The 25,081-nt window shown below is 35.9% G+C and overlaps 3 protein-coding genes across 4 annotated transcripts; all 3 read left to right on the top strand.

Moving 5' to 3' along the window:
• The first annotated feature begins 11,162 nt into the window (after positions 1-11,162).
• On the top strand, positions 11,163-13,919 carry LOC108206377 (squamosa promoter-binding-like protein 13A). Of its 2 annotated transcripts, none has more exons than XM_064087998.1 (5): positions 11,163-11,426; positions 11,778-11,828; positions 11,934-12,387; positions 12,641-12,774; positions 13,099-13,919. In XM_064087998.1, the coding sequence occupies exons 3-5, from the start codon at positions 11,993-11,995 to the stop codon at positions 13,674-13,676; spliced, it is 1,107 nt and encodes a 368-aa protein (XP_063944068.1). In that variant the 5' UTR covers positions 11,163-11,426; positions 11,778-11,828; positions 11,934-11,992; the 3' UTR covers positions 13,677-13,919. The 2 variants fall into 2 exon arrangements, with proteins under 2 accessions (XP_063944068.1, XP_063944069.1); XM_064087999.1 differs by having other exon boundaries at positions 11,286-11,426; positions 11,938-12,387.
• Positions 13,920-15,611: 1,692 nt separating this feature from the next.
• LOC108206937 (agamous-like MADS-box protein MADS4) lies at positions 15,612-18,047 on the top strand. Its single transcript, XM_017377375.2, has 8 exons — positions 15,612-15,926; positions 16,339-16,420; positions 16,509-16,576; positions 16,870-16,969; positions 17,137-17,178; positions 17,253-17,294; positions 17,439-17,578; positions 17,756-18,047. Exons 1-8 carry the CDS (start codon positions 15,742-15,744, stop codon positions 17,823-17,825), a joined length of 729 nt encoding a protein of 242 aa, XP_017232864.1. The 5' UTR covers positions 15,612-15,741; the 3' UTR covers positions 17,826-18,047.
• Positions 18,048-19,979: 1,932 nt separating this feature from the next.
• Positions 19,980-25,064, top strand: LOC108210100 (CBS domain-containing protein CBSCBSPB1). The gene is made up of 15 exons (XM_017381366.2): positions 19,980-20,137; positions 20,242-20,359; positions 20,938-21,106; positions 21,230-21,362; positions 21,451-21,621; positions 21,803-21,881; positions 22,003-22,116; positions 22,254-22,320; positions 22,512-22,617; positions 22,713-22,771; positions 23,456-23,562; positions 23,642-23,775; positions 24,164-24,249; positions 24,332-24,421; positions 24,587-25,064. The coding sequence occupies exons 2-15, from the start codon at positions 20,256-20,258 to the stop codon at positions 24,764-24,766; spliced, it is 1,599 nt and encodes a 532-aa protein (XP_017236855.1). The 5' UTR covers positions 19,980-20,137; positions 20,242-20,255; the 3' UTR covers positions 24,767-25,064.
• The last annotated feature ends 17 nt before the right edge of the window (positions 25,065-25,081 follow it).

The raw sequence follows: 25,081 nt of genomic DNA, 5'->3' as shown, positions 1-25,081 counted from the left end.
CGTTCGGGAACCGTCCATCTCGGTCCGTATTCTCACCGACTGCCCCCTTTGGCCTCGCTTTGCTCTTCTCTTTCGCATGGCCTCGTTCGGCACCACGGTTCCATACCTTTGCCATGCTAATGGGAGTTGCACATCCCAATAGCCGGTTGCTGGTAACGGATATATCATAGGCTCCCACATATTTTGCAAAACGGGAGTGTAGTGGTAAGGGCCGATCCACTGTTTCCAGTTTATGGAATTACGATTACACCCAGCAATCAGATGAGAACATGGAAGGCGATGACAGGCCCATTTCCCGCACGTGCAAGTACCCCTTCTGATGTCCACGACTTGTGTGTTTCCGCCCTTTTCCACACCTTTCAACCTGTACCTACGCGTCTTTACGGAGAATAAACCACTTTGCCGGTTAAATGTTTCAACGTGGTGGGCGTTAGCCCTCTCAGTATTGGTTTCCAACATTCTCCTAGCTCGCAGGCAGAGTTCATGACCTTCTTGCATGCTTTCTAGAGCAGCGTTTCTCTCCTTGTTCACCGTCCTTACAGTTTTGTAAAAGAGGAATTCCATCATTGCGGTGACCGGTAGGAAGCGAGCTTGTCGAATGTTGCCATTGAAACTCTCCGTCACGTTGGTAGTGGCCTGGCCGTAACGAGCGTGGCCTGTGTCATGACAGATGGTCCACAAGGCAGGATTTATCTCCCGCAAATATGTCGCCGCTTGGGGAGAAATGCGGGCAATATGTTTCATGTAAGCCTCGTGCTTTCTTATTTGTGGTGTTCGGCCTGCTAGCCACATGAACATCTTCAAGTCATTTCCCGGGTGATGTTTGGAGAAGTTGCTTCTCACATGGTGGAGGCAGTATCTGTGAACACCAAAAGGTTCAGTGAAGCCGTTGCGCTCGTCATTCACTGCAGCGAGGATCCCGGGGGCACGGTCCGATATAATACAAACGCCAAGTCTCTCTCGGCATACATGTATTCGTAGAAGACGTAGGAACCAGGACCAGTTCTCCGTAGTCTCCTCATCCACGAGGGCAAAACAGATTGGATATTGGTGGTTGTTAGCGTCCACTCCCACCGCAACCAGCAACTTTCCATTGTACTTTCCCTTGAGGAATGTACCATCAATTGAAATGACTGGGCGAGCGTGCTGCCAGCCATCAATGATCGCCTTCAGACACCAGAATGCGCGAACAAATACAGATTTGCCAATCTCAGTTTGATGTGGAACCGCATCAATCTCCATTACGCTCCCTGGATTTGTACTTGCCATGACAGAGAGGAACCGTGGTAACTCATTATAGGTAGTCTGCCAATTGCCATAAAGGGTCTCCATTGCAGCCATCTTCCCCCTCCACGCTTTGCTGTAACTAACAATGTGCTGGAACTCATCGTTCACCATTGTTATTATGTTTGTTACCCTAAGATTTGGGGTTTGTGAAATCTGTTGAAACGAACAAGTATTAACAATCAAAAGGACAAAAAATCAGTGTCAATAAGAGACAATAGGTTGTGCGACTTACGTGTGGAGCAACCAATGACCCTATCATTTTTGCTGAAATCTTCTTATGATCCTGTGTCGGCCTATCCAACAAGCACGTGTGTGTCTCAGGACATTCTGTGATTTCAAACATACCGTGCTGCTTTTTCTTCGCAGCCCTTAACTTCCACTTACAATCATAGACTGTACACTTGACTTTGTATTTTTGCGTAGTGCTTTTTTGCACAACAAAGTTCCGATTCATTTTAATATGTGCCTCCTTAACCGCCGAGATTAGAACCTCTTTGTTACGAAACATGGCTCCGACGCCTAACTCATCAACGGATGGATTGAACCCGTGGGACATGATAGTGTCCACATTGGACACTATCTCAGTCTCGTACTGCTGAGATCCAAACCATGCAGCCCTTGGTACATAAACAGACATATCGCGCGTCTGCAACGAGGTATTCCCCTCTCGGACTTCATCCGAGTCGGCTTCTGAAAAGTCTTCAGATTCTTCCTCAACCTCTTCGTCTGACAGATTCCAATCCGAATCGTCACTTGTAGTTAATGCTCTTTCCGTGGCATTTTCTTCATCTTCTTCGTCCCCGTGAAGTGCAAGATTCACAGCTGCACTTCTGTCTCGCGTATGACGAGGCTGCGACAATTGTATGTCCTCCTCAGCAACTTTTGTATGCCCTACGGTCCCGTAGTTGTAGCCACTTTGGAATACGCTATTTGACCATCCGGCCATAGACCCCAACTCGCTTCCTCCATAGTCGCCACCGTAACCCCCACCAGAGTTTCCTGCATAGTTCCCATCATATTGTTGGCTATCAAGAAATGTATGCGACTGCCCAGATTGTTGGGTCCATGGGGCTTCATAGGGTTGGCTTTGCTGAGCAACACTCTCAGCTTCAACAAACATCCATACGTCTCCCATCCCATACAAAAATCGTCCGGGGATGCTTAGCATCCTCCTCACATCGTCGTCCGACCTAATGGACTTTACAAAATATCCTGTTACGAGGTTACCGACACCAAGTCTAGGATATTTGAAACTCAGTTTCAAATTCCAGTGATGCCTACTTATGTTCATAACCTCATACACAATATCGTGTAACTCTTCCAATGTAGTGCCGAATTGGATAAACCTCATCTCTTTTGGATCAGCCGTATAGATAACATCGTTATCTTGCTTCACGATTTCACCGCCCCAGAAGATGTTCACGTTTACGTAGCTTGCCATTTTTGTGGTTGTGTGTTTTTGGGTGTTTGTGTGCTTCTCTAATTTTTTAAGAGTTTCAAACTGGGTTTGCTGTGTTTAGATGTGATTCAATATGCATGGAGAGCTGCAACATATAAAGAGAAACATACTGTGCATGAATAGTAGGCTAGCTAGTTGAATAATTGGTGCTTCACAAGTGTAATAATGCATAGGAGGTGACTATAAGTATACTGTGCATGAGCAGGAGGAGTTATAATTGCTGCTTTGATAAAAGGGGTTTCAAGCACTCGTACGAAACAGAAGCATTTACATAAACTTATTGCTTATGGTGTTAAAGCAATAAATAAACGGGATAAATAAACGGAATAAAAACTTCTCCTATTTATTTTTATTTAAATCAAATAAAACAATCAAAAAATTAAAAATAAATAGTTGATAAAATTTTAAAAATCTAAAAATAGTAGCAAAAATTTTTCAAATGAGAACAGTCGTATCTGATAATGCAGAGGTTCACATGATCAACAGTAGGGCATAAATTAAAGGTTCTGCAAAAAGAAAAGCTGCAGTTCACTAGTAATGCAACATATAAAGAGAAACATACTGTGCATGAATAGTAGGCTAGCTAGTTGAATAATTGGTGCTTCACAAGTGTAATAATGCATAGGAGGTGACTACACGTATACTGTGCATGAGCAGGAGGAGTTATAATTGCTCCTTTGATAAAAGGGGTTTCAAGCACTTGTACGAAACAGAAGCATTTACATAAACTTATTGCTTATGGTGTTAAAGCAATAAATAAACGGGATAAATAAACGGAATAAAAACTTCTCCTATTTATTTTTATTTAAATCAAATAAAACAATCAAAAAATTATAAATAAATAGTTGATAAAATTTTAAAAATCTAAAAATATTAGCAAAAATAGTAGGACTCGGAATCTTTCATTTTGGATGTAATACCATTCATAAAAAATGTGTGAAACTCAATATATAATATTTTCAAAATTTCCAAGGGGAATCAATGAATCCTTCAATAACATATCAAACTGCAATGACTTGTCATATCAAACTTTAAATATGAGTACTCTACTCGCCCCTTTAAATTGCAGTTACTGTTCTTCTGTGCATGCATTACAAGTTTGACTGAAAAAGATACAAGAGGTTCTGCAAGAAGACATGGTTCACATGTGTACAGCAATAAGCATGACATGATAGCTTGACAACACACTCCAACTAGACAAAAAAGCAGCAGAGACTTGTCATTTCGAAATTTTAAACATGCAAGAAGAGCAGTGCAGGGAGTTGCCATAATACAAATTTTGAATTATGTCATAACTGCAACTACTTTTGAATATACATAATATTACAACAATAATTCAATGTGGAGCTGTCCTATAAATATGTTCTCCCCCATACATTCAACACATACACTTCACTCAATTTGAGTCAATTTGGAAATGAGTCACTCAATTGATACATTTGGACGAAACGAGTCACCAACGTGATATTTATCCCATAAATAAACTTAAAGGAAACAGAAGCATTACATAAACTTAAACGAAACAAAAGCATTACATAAACTGAATTTACATAAACTTAAAGAAAATTACATATTGTTTTCAAATGAGAACATGACATAAGTTCTCAATCCTTGGTGATGTCCACAATATAGTCGGAACCATATTCTTCGGTTTCATCATCATCGTCCTCAGCGTCAACATCTCCCCAAATTGCCCAATAATCAGCTTCATCACGTGCATCAAGTTTAGCCTGCAATGCATCGCATTCTTGCTCAATTCCAGCCATGTATCGATTGTAGCGATCATCAGAAAATGCAACACCCAACGGACGAAGTCTGTCTTCTAAAAGTTTATCAACTTCAGGATAACGTCTGCCCTCATCCTCAACCTCCTGCTCTGTCGGCACCCAATCTTTGCCGTTTCGAGCTCTCCTAGTAGAAAACTTACGTTGCAAATAGTACGCATGATCCCGCTTGATCTCCAACGTCTGTGGTGGTTTGCTTTTAGGAGGTAATGCAGGTCGTTGGTTGTTTAGGTTGCTGCGCATCCCTCCCAACAATAGCTCCGGTTGTTGTCTTCTCTGTTGTTGCCGTTGCAGGCGTTTTTCGTATCCGGGGGACATTGGCCTTTTACCCTTTTCCATCTTGGTGCAGTTGAAGTAATGAAAGAAATATTGTTTTCGATGTATTTTCGTAGTTGAAATGTTGAAATTGAGTTCAATTTATAAGGCAAATGGCCAAGGAATTAATGTTAGGCAAAAAATCTTAGTAATTGGTGCATGGAGAGCTGCAACATATAAAGAGAAACATACTGTGCATGAATAGTAGGCTAGCTAGTTGAATAATTGGTGCTTCACAAGTGTAATAATGCATAGGAGGTGACTATACGTATACTGTGCATGAGCAGGAGGAGTTATAATTGCTCCTTTGATAAAAGGGGTTTCAAGCACTAGAGTACGAAACAGAAGCATTTACATAAACTTATTGCTTATGGTGTTAAAGCAATAAATAAACGGGATAAATAAACGGAATAAAAACTTCTCCTATTTATTTTTATTTAAATCAAATAAAACAATCAAAAAATTAAAAATAAATAGTTGATAAAATTTTAAAAATCTAAAAATATTAGCAAAAATAGTAGGACTCGGAATCTTTCATTTTGGATGTAATACCATTCATAAAAAATGTCTGAAACTCAATATATAATATTTTCAAAATTTCCACTAACGATAGAGTAATATTTTTGATACAAATTTTTCTAATGAGAACAGTCGTATCTTATAATGCAGAGGTTCACATGATCAACAGTAGGGCATAAATTAAAGGTTCTGCAAAAAGAAAAGCTGCAGGTCACTAGTAATGCATTATTTTCAAGGGGGATCAATGAATTACAACTTTGACTGAAAAAGATACAAGAGGTTCTGCAAAAAGACATGGTTCACATGTGTACAGCAATAAGCATGACATGATAGCTTGACAACACACTCCAACTCTACAGTAATATGCATGCTTTGTATAAAGTACCTGCAAAAGAAAGCTGAAGATAATTTCAAGATACCCTAGACAAAAATGCAGCAGAGACTTGTCATTTCGAAATTTTAAACATGCAAGAAGAGCAGTGCAGGGAGTTGCCATAATACAAATTTTGAATTATGTCATAACTGCAACTACTTTTGAATATACATAATATTACAACAATAATTCAATGTGGAGATGTCCTAATAAATATGTTCTCCCCCATACATTCAACACATACACTTCACTCATTTTATTGTTTGTCATTGCAACACTTCTTCTTTTAATCACTTCAATCACCCCAAAATGGATAAGGGCAAGGCACCAATGACCCCCGGCTATGAAAAACGCCTAAAAAAACAAGAGAGAAGACAACCGGAGCTATTGTTGGGAGGAATGCGCAGCAACCAGAACAACCAACAACCGGTCGTGCAACAAAAGCGTCGCCCACCAATGGGACGGATGGCGACGAATCAGCATCCAGGGGGGGCTCCAATGAGCCTTAAAGAGGAGATCTTACAGGAGAAACGTCGCCAGGCCGAAGAGCACGCTCGAGAGCTGGCCCAGATGAAATTCAACAACTCTTGCCGCAAGTTTACTACTAGGAGAATCCGAAAGGGCAAAGATTGGGTGCCGACATATCAGGAGGTATTAGACGAGTCCGAACGTTATCCTCAAGTTCAACAACTTTATTTTGACAGACTTCGTCGGTTGGGTATCCCATTTTCTGATGCTCGCTACAATCGATACATGGCTGGAATTACGAAAGAATGTGATGCACTGCAGAAGAAACTTGATGCACGTGAAGAAGCTGAATTTTGGGAAGTATGGGGAGATGTGCCAAATTTTCTTTATGATTGCAATGAAAAGCATACCTCGGTGGCCGCTGATGCTGAAGATGATGATGAAGATTATGATTCCGACTATTATGTCGACATAACTCAGGATTGAGAATATTAAAGACCTCGAACTTATCAAATGTACTTTTATTTGCAGTTTTTATTTTTGCAAATCGGAATGATATGAGCAATATCTATTTATATTAACCTAAACAAAATTATTCATATTACCGAAAAAACCACATATTTTAGTGCTTATTCATATTACAAGTCTCTGCAGTTCTTGTATCTTTTTGAGTCAAACTTGTAATGCAGTAGAACAGTAGCTGCAATTTAAAGGGGTGAGTAGACAACTCATAATTAAAGTTTGATATGACAAGTCCTTGCAGTTTGATATGTTATTGAAGGATGCAGTTATTCCCCTTCAAAATAATGCATTTACAAGTGGCTAAAAATCTTTCCAGATCTGATTATAATTTTGGATTTTACAAGTCCTTTGGCTTTAAGTCTAATGCAGCCTTACTTTCTGCAGAACCTTTACTTTATGACATACTGTTCATCATGTGAACCTCTGCATTATGAGATACTACTGTTGATCATGTGAATATCAGCATTATGGGATACAACTGTTGATCATGTGAATATCAGCATTATTTCGTTGCAATGTTATGCTGTGCCTATAAATAGGTTCACATACAATATGCACAATGCACACACAACCATAGACCTCACAGAAGATATAGTTCATCATAAATCATGAGTTACACACCAGGTGATCTGTTTGTTGCCATGGGTAGAAAATGGTGGTGTGATGATGACTTTACCTACTCTTTAAACCCTAATTTACGATACCCCCCTCAGTCGATTACCACCATGTTGAATGAGTGGGAGTGGCGTGTGCGTAGGCATGAAGTGTGCATGGAACGTTGTGCACTAGCTGGGATTCCGATTCCTAAACGAAGGGCTCGTACTATGCCTCGAGAAACGCCGCAGCAGCTGGAGGCCGCCCTCTTCAGAGCGAGAGAAGAGGAGAATCGCATGAATCTGCGACTGCATCGTCAGAGTCTATACGATGATGCTCGGATGTTTCGGGAAGAAGGGGACCGGTTTAAGGAACAACAATACCTTGCATTGGTCACCACTCCGGATTATTATTCTGATAGTGTAATGTCGTCCGAGGACGATTAAGTGGTCTGTAGTTTCGTCGTGACTGTTTTCTGCTTTTCAATTTAAGTCGTGTTATCGTTGTTTTAATATCTTCTATGAATAAAAGTGCTGTGTTTGATCAAATGCATTCGGGACAAGATATTACATGACGTTTTCGGATTAACAAAAATAAAACAATAACAATATTATTTATCTTTTATGAGCTTAAATATGAACTTAAATATTAAAATATTATATTTTAATATAAAATAATTTTGTAATATTATATCATTATATAATATAATATTATAAAATATAATAATATAAATTATCACAATTTTCCCTTTTTTTGAATTTTTTATAAATTAAATAAACGAACTGAAAAGTGAAGAATTTTTGAGCAAAACGAACAAAGAATTTCCCTACTATGTTCGCCCGTGGGGGGGGCGAACATATAAGGAACATTCTTTGTTGTTCGCCCCTGGGAGGGGCCTCCTGCAAAAATTTTTTCTGTGGTGTTCGCCCCTGGATGATTATGAATTAGGGTGGTTAGTTTTGTGAAGTGAAAAAAAAGGTGGTTAGTTTTGTAAAGTTTTTGTTCCGGGTGGTTAGTAATGTGAAGGAGCCGAGAGTTGATGGTTAATATGTTGGCAGAGGTCAGTGTATGAATTGAAGGGGTAGGTGCAAAGCCTGCAATAAAATGTTGCATTGAATTGGAAATAATAGCACTGACGTGTCACATGGACCAGATACAGTACTAAGTAGATTCAACAGTTCCACTAATCATTAAAGTTGAAATAGGTAGTCAGAGCATCTCCAAAAGTAGAGACCCGTTAGCTATATCATTCATTTGGCATCTATGTGTCATCTAGTTGGCATGCTTAGAGGATAGGTCAAATGTGAAACACTCCAACCATTATCCCTTAGCAAAAAAATATGGATAACTAAAATTTGGGTAGCTAGATTTGGAGGACCTCTAAATGAATTATGCATAATTTTAGATAATATGATTATACATAACATCATTCGAGTTAACATAAAACCTATTAGCTATAATTTTAGATTATTATCCATATATTGTATTATAGCTAACAAATATACATAACGTCGTTGGAGATGCTCTTACAACTATTATTCCTCAATTTTCTTTTAAACGCACATTTTATAATTTGTTTTGGTGTACTATAATACTCTTGTAAAATATAATTTGATAAATTATTTTGAAATTTTCTTTTCTGAATGAAAATTTGATGATTATATTTTTATAAAAAAAAATTTTTTTATTAAAAAATATTATAAAACTATATTTTATATGTGTATTAAAACGAGTGTTGAGCAATGTAAATAAACCTGTAAAAAAAATAGAGGGACAAGGCAAATTTATCCCATCTGTTGCTCCTGTTGTAAGGATTCAAGGGACTCTTGCATGCATTCGGGGGGCCTAACAAAACTGCAAGAAATTGAACCAAAAGAATAAAACAAATTACTATATTTCACTAAATTTATTATTTCTTCCGTCCAATTAAATTCCATATATTATTTTTTGACACACATTTTAAGATTTTTTTAAATATCAAATTTTTCATTCAAAATCTTGTTAAAAAAAACCTTATACAACTACTCCCTCCGTCCCTAAATACTTTTCCTGTTTCTCTTTTTCACGTTTGCCAACACAAACTTTTAATCATTAGTATCTTTAATTTTATGTTAGTATTAAATATAAAAATTTCACTGTATTAAAGTACTCGTAAATACGAAATCAACAAGATCACTCATGACTATATTTAGTCTTATAGATTAGATGTAAATTAGTCAGTTGTCTCATGTTATGAACAGTCCCGACATATCAAACGAGAAAAGATTTTTGGTACGGAGGGAGTATAATTTATAAGAATTTCGAAATAAGTATATATAGTAAATGTATACAACCTGCCGGGTTGGGAGGGAGTCCGGATTATGGCTTTGTGCCTTTTAGCTGAGAAAAGGAGAGAGACAGGGATGAGAGGAGTGGATCAATGCCTTTTTATTTTAAGCATGGATTTTAAATTCGGTTTTTCTATGGTGTGCCCAAGAGCACACACTAAGCACTAAAACTTATAAATTTGGGAGATTTTGATTGGCTTACACTTTTAATAATGATGGCCCCCCTTGCATTTACAACAACCACACCAATCAAATCCCTCCAATTTTATAAATGTTAGTGCTTAGCATGTGCCCTTGGGCACACACTAGACAAACCCTTTTAAATTTATCTAGACGACCTCTAAATTTTAACTTATTTTCGAGTCTCAAATTATTAGTTTACTTTTTTTATTTTAAATAACATTTATTTTAAACTCACCGAATGGTCCCAGGAGGATGAGAAAGAAGAATGATCATATCTTTTTTGTTTTTTTATATAAATTCACTAATCAACCACGTTTGTGATTATGACCTGCATGCATACAGACACTTGAGAGTTGAGCATAGATATTTTTATAATTTTCATGATGGAAGTTATCGACACAAAATCAATTTATTTATATTGTTATGTAAAAATATAATAAAATTTCGACTTATATCATAGTTCGAGAAGCTGCAAAATCTAATTTTTTTTTAAATTTTTTTTTTAAAATTTGACGTTATTAAAAATTATAAACTCACATTTAAAAATTAATTTATAATAATTTAATAATAAATTTTATACCTGCTAAATTTTAACTACCAGAATTTGTATCTAAACAATAAAAACTAAAAATTACTCTTGACTCGTACGTCTACTTTGGCTTCCTCTGCGCTCCAACTATATATTTGGCAACAACAGAAGCCACATAATGAATTTATGACACACTAGCAAGCATTTGGAAAAAGGGTGCTGAGTTGAGAATTGAGATAGACAAAGGTGAGTGAGTTTAAAACAAGTGTTTCTTGATTAAAATAAAAAAATTGGTTAGAAGTAAGGTTAAGATTTAAAAGTGATTAAAGTGTTTGGAAAATAAGCAGAAGTTTTGAGAGATAACTAGTCAACTTTTAAAAAATATTTCTATTTTTTTATACAAACAGGTCATGAGAGATAACTAGTCAACTTTTAAAAAATATTTCTATTTTTTTATACAAACAGGTCATGAAAAACAGAAACCAAATCTTTTAAAAAATAAGTAAGGAATTCTTATGAATTGCCAAACAGGCGCAATGAATTCCTCTGAAAACAAAAAACATGCCATGAAATATGAAACACAAAGGCACATGCTTTTGTCTTGGGCATCCATCCTTCCTTGGTTGTACTTGCCAATTTACTTTTGATTTTGTTCTGTAAAGTTAAAATATATAGAACAAACCAGCCTGTCCTTGTTATCCTTTCCCCTTTCAAACTCTACAACACAACCCTAGTAAACAATCACTGTTTACCATAAGTGTATATTTCTACTTAAACTAATCACCACCAAATCTAGCACTTTATAGACTTTCTTGGGTTCCTTTCTCTAGTTTAAGCCTAGTTTATCTCCTTAACATCCTCTCTTCTGGAGACACAAACACACATTTGGAGTTTGAGTTTTTAAAGATTTAACCCATGTTGGCATTATGATTTTCACCTTGACTGTAACTACCACCTACTTTACTCAATTGTTTCTTCAAAACTGAAATCTTTGTCAGTGAATGAATGGTGGAAAAAGCTTAAACCCCAGTCTTCTTCTGCTGCCCTTGTCTGTAACTGTAACCAAGTACTTTACTTCTCTCTCTTTTCTTTCTCTTTATACTACAGTATCCTATTTTATTTATTTCTGTTCACTTGCTGTCTGTACTAGTACTTACTAACCATCACATATTTGCTTCCACTTTTTTTCCTTCTTGTTTCTTGATTTTTATTTCATTCTACTTCACTGTTTTTACTAGTTATGTTTCTAAATTGGGGTTCTTGGATTCTTTTTTCAGTTTATGTTTCTTGATTACAAAGTTCTTTTTTAGATGCCTGTGACTGGATTTCTGCCCTCTCTTTATTCCCTAAAAATGTTCTTATGCTTTTGTTAACTTTGACTTGGTTTTAGTTTTAATTTTTTTCCCCTCTCCTTCAGCTTGTTTTGTAGGAAAGTTTAGTGCTTGACTGCTTTCATGCAACTTCATTGGTAATTTCTCTGAACTTGCCTTTGTTGCTTTTAGAACCTTTTGATACTTCATTATTCTTGATCTGGGCTGATTTTATTTTCTTGTTTTGATGCTTGTATTGTCAGATAGATTGATAGCTAGGAGAGAGATATCTCTTTTTAAGGTGTGAGAATAGAGAAAAATCATGGACTGGAATTTGAAGACACCTTCTTGGGATTATAATGCTTATGAGCAAGAAACTATTCCAAACATTGGAGATGTTGGAGGGTCTAATAGCTATCTGGGACAGGGGACTAGAGGAGATTTTTCTGTTGATTCGAAGCTGGGGAACTTGGTTGAAGGAGACAGTGTGACAGTTCCTAAAATGATGCTATCGCCTTCAGGCTCGTCGAAGAGGGCACGGCCAAGACAACTTAACAATGGAGTTCATACAGCAATGTGTCTTGTAGACGGGTGCAATGCAGACCTCAGCAATTGCAGGGAGTATCATAGGCGGCACAAGGTCTGCGAAGCTCACTCCAAGACACCGGAAGTTAAAATCAATGGTAACAAGCAGCGTTTCTGTCAGCAGTGCAGCAGGTATGATTTTTATGACATGTTATGGAGTAGTTTGATCTTTAGTACTGGTAATTTCTAGACGATTATGGATCAGCACCACCGAAAGCCCGAAAAGCTTACATTATGTCTTAGTTTATATTTTGTTTACTAAACTTTAGAACATACTATCTTTTCTGCTGATTCAAACAGGATTTGTCAGTTCATGGTTTGTAAGTTTTGTTTTGCTCATTGTGTAAATTATCCTAAAGGCTTTTAATTGTTTCACATCTTGTAGGTTCCATTCACTAGAGGAGTTTGACGAGGGAAAGAGAAGCTGCAGGAAACGACTGGATGGACATAATCGTCGGAGAAGGAAGCCACAACCAGAGCCTCTATCACATTCTGGAAGCTTTTTCCCCGGTCATCAAGGTTTCTGTACAAGTGTTTCAGTTAATTGAATTTAATTTTGAAATGATCCAACTCTGATGTGCATCAATAAGATAAAAGAAATTAATAATTTTGGGAATACAATGACCTGATGAGTGAAAGGTTCATATAAAATACATCACACATTAGTAGGTTGTTAATTTATGTTACCGAGAGCAATTTTTTTATATCTCAAATGCAGCTTAATGCTACATTGGAAGTAGGAGTTGGGCCTAAATACGGTTTATTGAACTGATTGTAAGATGATCCATGTTATATTGATAAAACTATCTGGACACATATTTATTATATATATGTTTGTTCCAGGAACCAGAATGTTTCAATTTTACACTCCGCAAGCCGATTCATCAACTCCCATGACAAATCCAATCTGGGCAGGTATGGTCAAAACCGAGGAAGATAATAAGCTTTATAACCATCATTCACATTCATCCCTGCCTGAATACTCTTTAAGTCTTGACAAAAGAGAAAAGCAACACAGCTTCATGAACAACACTAACCTTGTGCTGAGCAACCAATCAGCTGCAGAACCTTCTGTATGTCAACCGCTTCTCAACAACATTGCTTCTTCAGCAAGCGGTGGTACCAGCAGCAGAATGTACTATGATGGGTTTTCCACTCGAGTCGTCCATTCGGATTGTGCTCTCTCTCTTCTGTCATCATCATCAACACACACCAATAATATGGGTTCAGGTCTCGCTTTGCAGCCCAATTCCATCCCTGGAGCACATCCTTTAGATTCAGGCCTCCATTATAACAATCAGGGTCAAATGCTGGTTCCTAATGTTGGTGATGCGGATGTCAATTGCTTGGAAATGTTCCAGGCACCTAATGCCTCTCGTGGTAATAACAGTCCTCAGACACTTCCTTTCTATTGGGAATAGGCACAAAAGTCCCTATTCTTCTGATTTCACGCTGCGCCTTGATTCCAAAGGAACTCGACGCCTTTCGGAGAGTTACAAGCTTTGTCACTGAACTTTCTTTCATGAATGTTCTACTAATAGCATATAGTTGGTGCTACTCTGGTCAATTTCCTTGTCAATCTTGCATGTATGCAGAGACATTTCTTTTCATTCAAGTGTATCTAATTTTAATTCAAGTCCAGAAGGATTATGTTAATTTCTTGATATTGCTAGAAGTTCATTCTTCATGAAAATATTTACCATACATGCAGGCTAGGTGATAGTGAGATGAAAGTCTGATAATACTCATATAAAGTAAGAAAAGAAGCATCAGGAACGTATAAAAAAAGCCCCTTTTACCGGCTACAGCAGTGTAAACACAGGTGGAGTGTTGTTTGGTGTTAGGCTGCAGCAGCATGATTGAAATGAACTCATTCGCGTTACAGCTTTTTTTTTAGGAAATTATTTCATAGACTTGTAGGAAAACATTGATGCTCTATCTCCTGTTGAGTATTCAATTTGTTCTTTACAAAATTTAGGACTCTGATGATAACTGTGATAGTCGTGAATCTCAGTTACGACTAGATAAATGAATTAGTCGAGCCAAGCATTGTGCATGACAATGTAAACAAATCTTGTAACGTCTCTTTGTTAAATCAATAAAAAATTTTTGATTATATAGTATATTATATACTTATATAAGGGAATTTGATTTTTGATATAATATAATAATATAATTTGATTTCAATTCTTTGTTAAATCAATATCAAAAGTTTTTTTTGAAACTAAATCAATATCAAAAGTTATAAAACATACTCCCTCCGTTGCATTTAATTTATACACGTAATTTAATGCTTCTATAAAATATGGTTTTGTAACTTATTTTTTAATTTTTTTTTCTAAATAAAAATTTATTAGTTAAATTTTTAAAAATTCTTAAAAATATGTTATAAAACTATATACTCCTTCTGTCCCCCTCAGGTTATTTTTTGGCACGTTTTTCCACGCTCATTTAAAGTATAGTTCCGTAATATATTTTTTTAATTTTTTTCCTCTGAATAAAAGTTTGATGTTTAAAATTTTATTAAAAAAAAATAATTTAGAGAAGCATTAAAGTGCCGCTACCCCTAGGATGGAGGGAGTATTATATATTTATATATAGTAAATTTAATAAATATAAGAAAGATAATTTGATTGTTTGATATTAAATTAAAATAAATACAAATAGTTAGATATTAGTATTTAACAAACGATTAGGATTATATTATATTATATTATATAATCGATATCTTCGATATTCTGAATCAAATAGAAATTCATTTCCCCATTTTTTTTTATGTTCTAAGCGAAATAACAAAGAGTAATACTTATTATAAATTTTATAACTATTTATTTTATCTAATTGAAATATGATTTTTACGTTAATTTTCTACTGTAATAAAAATCATGATTCTAATTATATATATATAATATTAGTAAAAGAGTCATGAACTAAATTAATTAACATACATATTAATATAAATTTCATATATAAAAATATCCTATAATCATCGTTCAGTTATTATGATAAAGATATACTCCATTTCAAATAAAGTCACGTTTATAAATAAAAAGTTCGAACTTCAAAACACCAACCTAAACAGTGCTGATCAGGTGACAGATAATGTGGAAGTGGGCCAAAACTTGGGCTTTTAGGATAAAACAGAAGTGATGACCGATGCACAGGCCCGTGAAAGTATCTAACACGTTTCCAATTAAGCGCGCAAGTAAAGCAGGGCCCACAAAGCACAAAGTCAGAACAAGTGTGATGGTTAATGAGTTGATGAGTGGACACGTTAGCAGGCTTGGGACCTCAGCAAAGCCCAAAATGGCTAAGCTTTTATTACCCTTTTTCACTTGCATGTATCTCCACTTTTTGCCATATTGGTTACACTTCGTTGTCACCTTTCTTCAGCATCTCTCTTTCTCTATGTATTTAATCATATTCAATGCACTCCATACAATTTGCACATTTTAATTTACATTTTTTGAGTGAGTTGTAGAAGTCATGGGGAAGGGAAGAGTGGAGTTGAAGAGGATAGAGAACAAGATCAACAGGCAAGTAACGTTTGCTAAGAGGAGGAATGGTTTGCTCAAGAAGGCCTATGAGCTTTCTGTTCTGTGTGATGCTGAGGTTGCTCTCATCGTCTTCTCGACTCGCGGCAAGCTCTATGAGTTCTCTAGCACTTCAAGGTCTTATGAACACACTTAAATTCTATCTTATTTAAATTTATTTGATCTAGAACTCATGATTATTTGTTAAGTTGTGGTATTCAATTAGGCATTTGTTAAATTTTTTCAATTGCTAGGATATAGGAAAATGGAACATTATGTTTGTAGCATGAGATAAGATTCTCAGACAAGCTGAGCCAAAATTGTAAGGATTAATAATGACTAAAAGAATGGGTAATTATTTTCTGCTGATTCTTGACAGTGAATGAAAAATTTGACTCAGTTTGTCTGAGAATCATATTTTATGGTGCAAACAAATTTTCCCATTTTCCTAGATCCTATCAATTAGCCTTCTTAGTCTAATATGATACATCAGAATGTTTGATGTTTGTGGATATAAGATTAAAATGTTTGATGTTTGTGGGTTTTTTAGCATAATGAAAACACTTGAAAGGTATCAGAAAATTAACTATGGACCACCAGATGTGAATGCAAGGAGTATACAAGAAGAACTTGTAAGCCACTTCTGAGACTATTTTTAGTGTACATAGTATACATACTATTTTTAAACTTACTACTTATTGCGATGATAATGTTGCATAGGAACGGAGTAGCTATCAGGAGTACATGAAGCTTAAGCACCGCTATGATTCCTTGAAACAATTAGAAAGGCAAGTTTATGAGTAGAAGTACTACTGCTAACTTGGACTGTTAGTCTGTTACATATGCGAGCAAAGAGAACTGTGTAATCTCTGAAGGTTTCGTTCAGAGATCTTACGTGACAAACATCTCTAATAGATGCGCATGATATATGTCCTACTTTTAACAACTTATGTTTAGGCACAGAGATCACCCTAATGGTTCCTCTGTTTCTTAAAATCTTCTGTCGTATGTTTCCATTACAGAAGGCACTCCCTATGGTTAATGATGTCTCGATTGACATTGTTTCTTCTAATTTTGTCAGGAATTTCAATGGGGATGATCTGGGCTCCTTGAACAGAAAGGACCTTGATTCACTAGAAAAGCAGATTGATTTCTCTTTAAGGGAGATCAGATCAGATAGGGTAAACCTGTCAGCTTACGTTACTTTGAGATTCTTTTTACTTGAACTTAACAACCTGCTGGATTGCTTGCATACACATGAGCTGCCTAAGCATTTTTTTTCTTTTTTTCCTTTCAAGTAAACCACCATTCTGTGATGTATTGATGCAATGTTTGTGATTTCTAACAGACTCAGCGCATGCTTGATGAGCTCGATAAACTTCAGCAACAGGTAGTGTTCGATTTAGAATTCTGCAATTATATATCTGTAACTGACAACTTACATCTACACTTACATCATGGCAGGAGTATCTGCTACACGAGTCGAACATAGATCTTCATGGAAGAGTACGCAAACGCATCTCACTGTACCTAGAACCTTATTTTACTTATCCTATTATCTAGTACTTAGTAGTGAAGGGGGTTTAACTGGAAGATGTTATAATACCTGAACCTAACGTACAAGTATATATTCGTGCATGTATTAAGTAGTTAGAAGAAGGAAAACAACAAGCAGAAGGATTGCAATGGGATCCAAGCACAAATGGAGTGGTTTATTTCCGTCAAGTAGCTCCACAAACTAGTGATATCTTCTATCATCAGTTATTCTGTGAAACCACATCACAGATTGGGTAATTGTTCTAATTTCCCCCACATTTGTGTTATTGTTATAGTTTAAAGATATATGTGTCAAAACTTAATTTTTTACCGCCAGGATGCTCAAATTGTAAATGTAGTTTATAGTATACGAAAACTAAATAAATCAAGTAGTTATCTGACTAGTGTGCCTAATACTCATTAAATTGTAGGTGCCAAGCTGAGAAAATGTCTGCAGTGCCTTCTGGTCCGAGTGCGAATAACCAAATGCAAATTTGGTGAGGCATCGAAGGATGAGGACGTGAAGAAATGCTGATTGAACAGAACAGAGTCCTTTACATCAGGCCAGCCATGATCAGTGTGTTTTGTTTGACTGTATTAAATCTACTAAAATCCCATGAAGATTAAGACATTTTGCATTGTGTACCACTGCATATCTGCAGGCTAATATGCATAATAAATACTGTTACCACTTTATATTTAGTTTTGCTACCTTTCTTTTTAGTGAACTTGCAAATTTATGTCTACTTCATAATTCTCTTGTTAACATTACCGAGCTTATAAAATCTGGGTACTGATATTACCAAGTCCTAAGCAAGTAATCCTTTATTCACTAGTTCACATATCCGTCTCCAGTATTATTAACTCTTTATAAATCTTTGTATTAGCAGAGGCCTTAATTAGATCATATATCTTTCAAATGCAATTACATAGTGCTAGTCAGAGGATATCAGCTTCATATATAATAAGCCTAATTTAGCTATATGCATTGAGAATTTGGAACAACATGTAGCAAAAAAAATTTAAGAACAAGATATTACAATCCATGGAAGCCACAGTTCCAGAACCTAATACAAATCCTTCTAACACTACCTGGCTCTTGGGATCACGCATAGCCATTGCAGTCAGCTCAAAATCACGATCTTGATTATGAACCATCAAATGTAAAAATAAAAAAGACAAACGTAGCAGGCAGAGGTGGTAGGCAGCCTTAGACATCGTAGCTAGGCAGCCTTAGTCGTCGTGGTCCTGGTTGTTGCCAGCGTAGAGGTGAACCTGGACTGCCATAATGAGAATGGTGAAGATAGAGAAGAAGAGAAGAGTGTGTATGAGCACAGACTTCCCATTTGTTGTGAAGCTGCCAAACTCTATGGTTTTCGTGTTCCCTGGTATCTGAACCAGAAGCCCGGGCGATAACAATATGAAGAGAATCAGCCCTATCAACACTGGTGCCCAGTCCAACATTTTAAGTTGAGATATTAGCTAAGTACCTGGAAACAAGCATATGCAAAAATAAGAAATCTCATGCATGTGTAATTTAGTGATTGTGTATGTGTTTCAGTGTTTGCACATACAACATATATAGAGGATTTATCTGCTAGAATATGTACAAGTATGTGTCATTGCAGCTTTTTGTATGAACAAGGCTGAATAGTTAACTGTTTTTGCCGCTTAGTTCTCTGAACAACACTCCATTCACAAGTTAGGAACTATTCTTGCTTCTCAATCTCAGCTTGTCCTTGCTCTTTTCTCAACTAAAGCATAAAGTAGATGAACCAGGTTTATAATAATATCTAGTTTGTTTCCGCATAAGAATTTATACCCACAATTAGCTTTAAAAAAACCATGCAATGAATTGAAGAAGTTAAATGCATTAGTTTTTAGTGCTCACTGCTCAGATATCCAGTTTATTTTCACCATCTTTTTCATTTTACATTGGTCCATTTGTGGTCTACATTTTTTATTTTATATATCCCAAACATGTCAATAATTGAACTTAGATGATAATTTTTATTTAATGTAGCCGGAAGTAGTATATTATCATATTTGTTAAGGTTTTTATAACAAAAACGTGAAATCATGTGTCCAAATGTGTTCAATTAGATTTAACAATAAAATTTCAGAGATAAGAATAATAGACTCAAATATTTGCCTAAAAAAGATTCAATATCATTATAATCTTATGATTAATACAAGTAATATTTTTTATAAGATTGTGTCGAAGATCATCTATAGCTCAATTGATAAAACGGATATATGTACATAAATTCAATAAATTGCTTGATTGTTTTCTCAATAAAAAGCGGATATATATTTACTTATGTTCAACTCGATTATTTTATAAATATTATTATTTATTAGTATAAAGATAATCTTTCTTAAAAAAACATAAAATGTAAAAAGAGAACTGGAAATCTTAAACGTGGAACAAGGTGATATCTGGACAGGCCAGACGCTAGGATCCAATAGTATTGGATAGGCCGACCTTTTGTTAAAAAAAAATAAAGGCCCAAAAAAAAACAGAGCATAAAAGCTTCTTTCAGATTTGTAATATTTTATTTGGAAAAAATTTGTTTGACCTGTACTATCCGCATTGGCTGCTGCATAAGGATTCGTTAATTCAAAACCCAATCTTATTCTCAGCATTTTATTACTATCTTTTTCTCAAACAAACAACTAATATCAATCAATCAAATTTCCCCTTTCCATTTCATCACAAAATTAAAAAATAAATAATACTAGGGTTTATTATTGTCTTCCCTAATCCGGCCGGCCATTCCACCGGAAATTCATCATCCTCCGACCTCTTTCCGGTAACTAATTCTCCTTTTCAATCTGCTAATTACGTTTAATTATAATTTTGCCTAATTGATTATATCTCTTATCGAATTGCTATTTATATATGTATGTGATTCAGAGGAAAATACATAGATGGCGGGAAGTCAAGGAGGTGCATCGAGGAGAAGTAGCATGTCTAAGAAGAAAGCTTCTGAGACTACTACTTCTCGAAAATCTCTCACTACTTCTCGTTCCATGTACGAAATTTCACTTTATATTCTTTGTTATTGGATCCTCTTGTATTTATTGTCTTTTCTAATTGGAATTGTGATTGTTGTGTGCCTAGATTTTGATTTTTTGAGAATTGTATTGCGGTTGAGTGTTATTAGTAATCTAGTAGGATGTGCAGTTGAGTACTACTGATTGCTATTTCTGTTAGATTGAGGATATCGTGAATGTTTGCGTAGTCCTGCTGAAAACATAGTACAAATTTTCGATAAAAGAATTGGAATTAATTATATAACATACTTAAGCATGAAGAGAAACATGTAAGATGGAAGAGTGCGGATTATATATAATTAAGTTTGTGCTTTCATTCTCAAATGTGGAGAATTGAGTTCTAGTTTATATTGACATGAATGGAACAAAGCGTACTTATAATCTTGTTATTTACATTATGGTTCAATCTCAAATTGTTTAACCTTGGAAAACAAACACACAACCAAACTGACACACACCTGGCGATTTGATAAAGTTATAGATACGTATTAGGTTAAAGGTCAATTCTCTTTTTGGTTTAATGGAATTTTTCCAAATCTTCTTATTCTTGGAGTAGGGGACTAAGTGGAGAGCGTACCGTTAAGCGATTACGACTTTCAAAGGCGCTGACAATACCTGAAACTACAAGTGTTTATGAAGCCTGCCGTCGGATGGCAGCTCGTAGGGTTGATGCTCTGCTTCTGACGGATTCAAATGCATTACTGTGTGGAATTTTGACAGATAAGGTGTGACCATTTATATCTCTTGTCATGTGGTTTGACTTAATGTAGGCATTTCATATCAAGCATGTAAAAGAACCTGTACTTGAGGTGCAAATCATTTCTGAGTCATTCATTTGTTGATTGAAGGATATTGCAACAAGAGTTATTGCTCGTGAGCTTAATCTTGAAGAAACGCCTGTTTCTAAGGTCATGACAAGAAACCCAGTTTTTGTGATTTCAGACACTCTTGCCGTTGAAGCCCTACAAAAGATGGTCCAAGGTTGGTAATCATTTGGAAGTTGGTATTATCTCTCTAGAGGGTTCTGTTGTAATAAGACAGGAAAATTCTACTTGGTGATTTGCCACAGGAAAATTCAGGCATTTGCCCGTTGTGGAGAAAGGAGAGGTTATTGCTATCCTTGATATAGCCAAATGTTTATATGACGCTATAGCTCGTATGGAGAGGGCAGCTGAAAAGGGAAAGGCTATTGCAGCTGCTGTTGAAGGTGTTGAGAAACATTGGGGCGGTTCAACGTCTGGTTTGTAACTTGTGATCTGTCTTAGAAATTAAATATATAACTAATTAGTTCACGATTTGGTTGGACAGTGTCTAAGATGTTGTATACATATCAAACTGTACTTTCGTCTGAATGCTGTTAGCTCGGTTCTTTTATAGGCACTAGTTTTACCCAATTTTGTTATCTCTTGTTTGTCATGCAGGTCCAAATACATTCATTGAAACACTTCGCGAGCGAATATTCAAGCCTTCTCTGTCTACAATCTTATCTGAGAGTTCAAAGTAGGTAATATTTATACTTTATCATTTGCATTTTCCTATTGGTATCTCTTATATGCTTGTCATTGTCTTTATTTTATTTTTTTTTAAACTTCTACTGTTCAATTTATTTCGGGCTTTTCAGGATTGTTACTGTGATGCCTGTGGATACTGTTTTAATGGCTTCAAAGAAGATGCTTGAATGCCAAACAAGCTGTGCAATCGTGACAGTTGATGAAAAACCGCAAGGAATTTTAACGTTAGATCTCTTTAATGTGTATCTGTATACTTTTATGTGCTTTCAGTAATGGAACGACCTATACAAGACTCGTGTAATTATGCTGCCTTTAATTAATTAGTAATTGAATGGGAGCTTTCGTATTCTGATCATTTCAGTTCAAAGGATATTCTGATGCGAGTGATTGCCCTAGATCTTCCTCCGGAGTCAACTTTAGTGGAGAAGGTATACCCTGTATACAACTCTACTTTTTGCTATACTTGCATAGACTTTTTTGTTTGTCACAGTTCTGAATTATATGTCGGGTTTTAGTTTCCAGGAGAAATTAGTTTCTATTGGCTTGTCTGGTAAAATAAGGGAATGATGTATTTTTCCGTTTAATAGGAAGTATATTAAAATTTACTGTCCATATGTAGGTCATGACCCCAAATCCAGAATGTGCAACAGTTGATACACCAATTGTCGAGGCCCTGCATACCATGCATGATGGAAAATTTTTGCACCTTCCTGTTTTAAATGGAGGTTGTTATTCCATCTTTTACTCGTCTGCAAATTTGCACAGATTTTTAAACTTTTTGCGAAGATGACTTCTGATGTCTAATTATATTATAGTGCAGATGGAATTGTAGTTGATGTAATTGATGTACTTCATATCACTCATGCTGCTGTTACCACAGTAAGTTAAATTTTCCTTCTTCTCTTACCATCTACTGCTTAATGAGGTTAATAAACAAATGAAAAGCGGATATAATATAACCAGTCAACTTTCAGGTATATGGTATATTTCTGTGTTTGTTGTCAGCATGCAATACATGCGTGTAAGCAGAACATGTGTGTTGGACTGTTGGTGTTTGTAGTCTGTACTGAATGATCCACAGTAGGGATAAGCGTCATGTCAGCTTTCAGGACTATCTTAATGATCTCGTGTAAGTACACAGCATGGGTGTCTGTACTAGGTCATTTAGAGACAGTGCTAACTGTTTTATGATAGGATTGTCATTTGTTGGACTTCATAGGGGTCCTGACTGAAGCTTCTCGGGCCAATGCTGTTTTGCAATTACAAGCCTGCAGCATAAAATAACGAGCTTCTAAATTTTCAATCTCAAAAGATGTCATAACTTTAGTCAACTTGAATACTTTACAACTTCAATTTTTTTTGTTTTACTAATGTACTTCAGCCGGCTTTAACTTCCATAACTGATAAAGCTCAAGCTTATTTGACTTATGAAGGATCAAGAATGGACATCCTGCTATTTACATACAGTGTGGCAAATTTCAGTAGTCCATATATCTATGAGTTCTCCTTATCTGTTATTATAATTTTCCTGTTTGGATAAATTATCATTCATTAATTACTTAGATGGGAAGTACTGCTGAAGTCAATAATGAGGCTGCAAACAGTATGATGCAAAAATTTTGGGACTCTGCAATGGATTCAAATACTGTGGATGATGACGAGACACGAAGGTCGTAAACTTTTTATTATAGCATTGTCATGCTTTTGATCTTTTGATATGATTTTCTGACATAGTGCTGCTGATTTCAGTGAGAGTTCATTAAAATTACTTTCTGAAGCAACTGAGACTGCGAGACCTCTTCCATATCCTTCCACAACAGTGCCAACAGCTTTTGCTTTCAAGATTCAAGATAGAAAGGGACGAATGCATAGGTTTACTTGTGGTTAGCTTCTAATTCTTAAAACTGTGTAATTTGGTTGGCAATATGTGGTTGTTTGCTTGCTTTGACCATTATAATGGAAGTGATTCCTCTAGATAAACAGTGTTGTGGACTGCATGCGCAGTTGTTTAAGTTAATTGTATATGGTAAAGTTGATAGCAAGATATTCATTCAGAATACACAGACCTGACTTGTTATCCTATATGGAACTCTGAAGAATATGACTCATGAGGCTTGCAAAAATTAGTTGATTACTAGGAAATTCCCACATCTTTATGCTGTTTTCTTTCCTTCTGTTTGTCATAATAAACAGGTAAACAGAAATTTAATGTATATGTACACTTTAAAAAATATACCATTGTAATCTTGTCTTTTCCATTCTTGCCATCAGATACTCGAAATTTGACAGAATTGATAACTGCTATACTACAGAGAGTAGGGGATGACATAGATCGCAGCAACCTGCCTCAAATTTTGGTATATGTAAAATTTAACAAGTTTTGGTTCATATTGTTTATTCTTATGAAAATTCAAGCCTAAAGTAACTATGTTTCATCAGTATGAAGATGAAGACCATGATCATGTTGTACTTGCATCAGACAGTGATCTTGTGGCAGCTGTGGAACATGCAAGATCAGCAGGTTGGAAGGTATGTTTGAGAGGACTGCGGTGTACAATAGAAGGATCCTCCCATCTTGCATCCATAATAACAACCAACGATATAAAAATGCCAGATTTTCTAGCAGTTGCAGCAACCTTTTCTTTTCCGCTTTTGCTGTAATAAAATGTGATTTCTGATATTTAATCTTAACAGGGATTAAAGTTGCATCTCGATTATTCAGGCGCCCCTCGTCGTCGCAGGGGCTCTGGTTCTGGAAGTTTGGACTATGCTCAGCCAGATGCTTGGGCTTCTGCATATAGCTCTGTTGCAGCTGGGGCTGCCTTGGTTGCTGGATTAGGTGTACTTGCGTTTTTACGAAGAGCGGGCAATTGATAATTGGAGAATAATTTCTAAGCTTTTAGTCAATTTCACTTTATACTGGTCATACAAAATATGTATTTTGACATTCTTTTCACGGGGCATCTGCTCACCCCTTAGGTTCATCTTTGGGCTAAAGATCCCATGAACAGCTAATTTTTGTATACACTATGCACAACTTGTCACCAAATCACGTGCAGCAATTTAGCAGAAGACGTTGCTTCAACACTATCACAATTTATAATCTAATATTTTCGAATAGTCCTTAACAGTACTACATCATTTTAAAGAATAAAAAATTTATTTTATGCTACATTCTTTGCATTATTT

The sequence above is a fragment of the Daucus carota genome, chromosome 2, assembly GCF_001625215.2.
Source record: "Daucus carota subsp. sativus chromosome 2, DH1 v3.0, whole genome shotgun sequence".
NCBI lineage: Eukaryota > Viridiplantae > Streptophyta > Magnoliopsida > Apiales > Apiaceae > Daucus > Daucus carota.
This window is presented reverse-complemented; position numbering and strand designations above follow the sequence as displayed.

Coding starts and splice junctions, on each gene's coding strand:
- LOC108206377 (XM_064087998.1), top strand. CDS start 11,993: ATGGACTGGAATTTGAAGACACCTTCTTGGGATTATAATGCTTATGAG. Junction 12,388..12,640: donor TTCTGTCAGCAGTGCAGCAG/GTATGATTTTTA, acceptor CACATCTTGTAG/GTTCCATTCACTAGAGGAGT. Junction 12,775..13,098: donor CTTTTTCCCCGGTCATCAAG/GTTTCTGTACAA, acceptor TGTTTGTTCCAG/GAACCAGAATGTTTCAATTT.
- LOC108206937 (XM_017377375.2), top strand. CDS start 15,742: ATGGGGAAGGGAAGAGTGGAGTTGAAGAGGATAGAGAACAAGATCAAC. Junction 17,179..17,252: donor TCGATAAACTTCAGCAACAG/GTAGTGTTCGAT, acceptor ACATCATGGCAG/GAGTATCTGCTACACGAGTC. Junction 17,579..17,755: donor GAAACCACATCACAGATTGG/GTAATTGTTCTA, acceptor ATTAAATTGTAG/GTGCCAAGCTGAGAAAATGT.
- LOC108210100 (XM_017381366.2), top strand. CDS start 20,256: ATGGCGGGAAGTCAAGGAGGTGCATCGAGGAGAAGTAGCATGTCTAAG. Junction 20,360..20,937: donor CTCACTACTTCTCGTTCCAT/GTACGAAATTTC, acceptor TTCTTGGAGTAG/GGGACTAAGTGGAGAGCGTA. Junction 21,622..21,802: donor TTGGGGCGGTTCAACGTCTG/GTTTGTAACTTG, acceptor TTTGTCATGCAG/GTCCAAATACATTCATTGAA.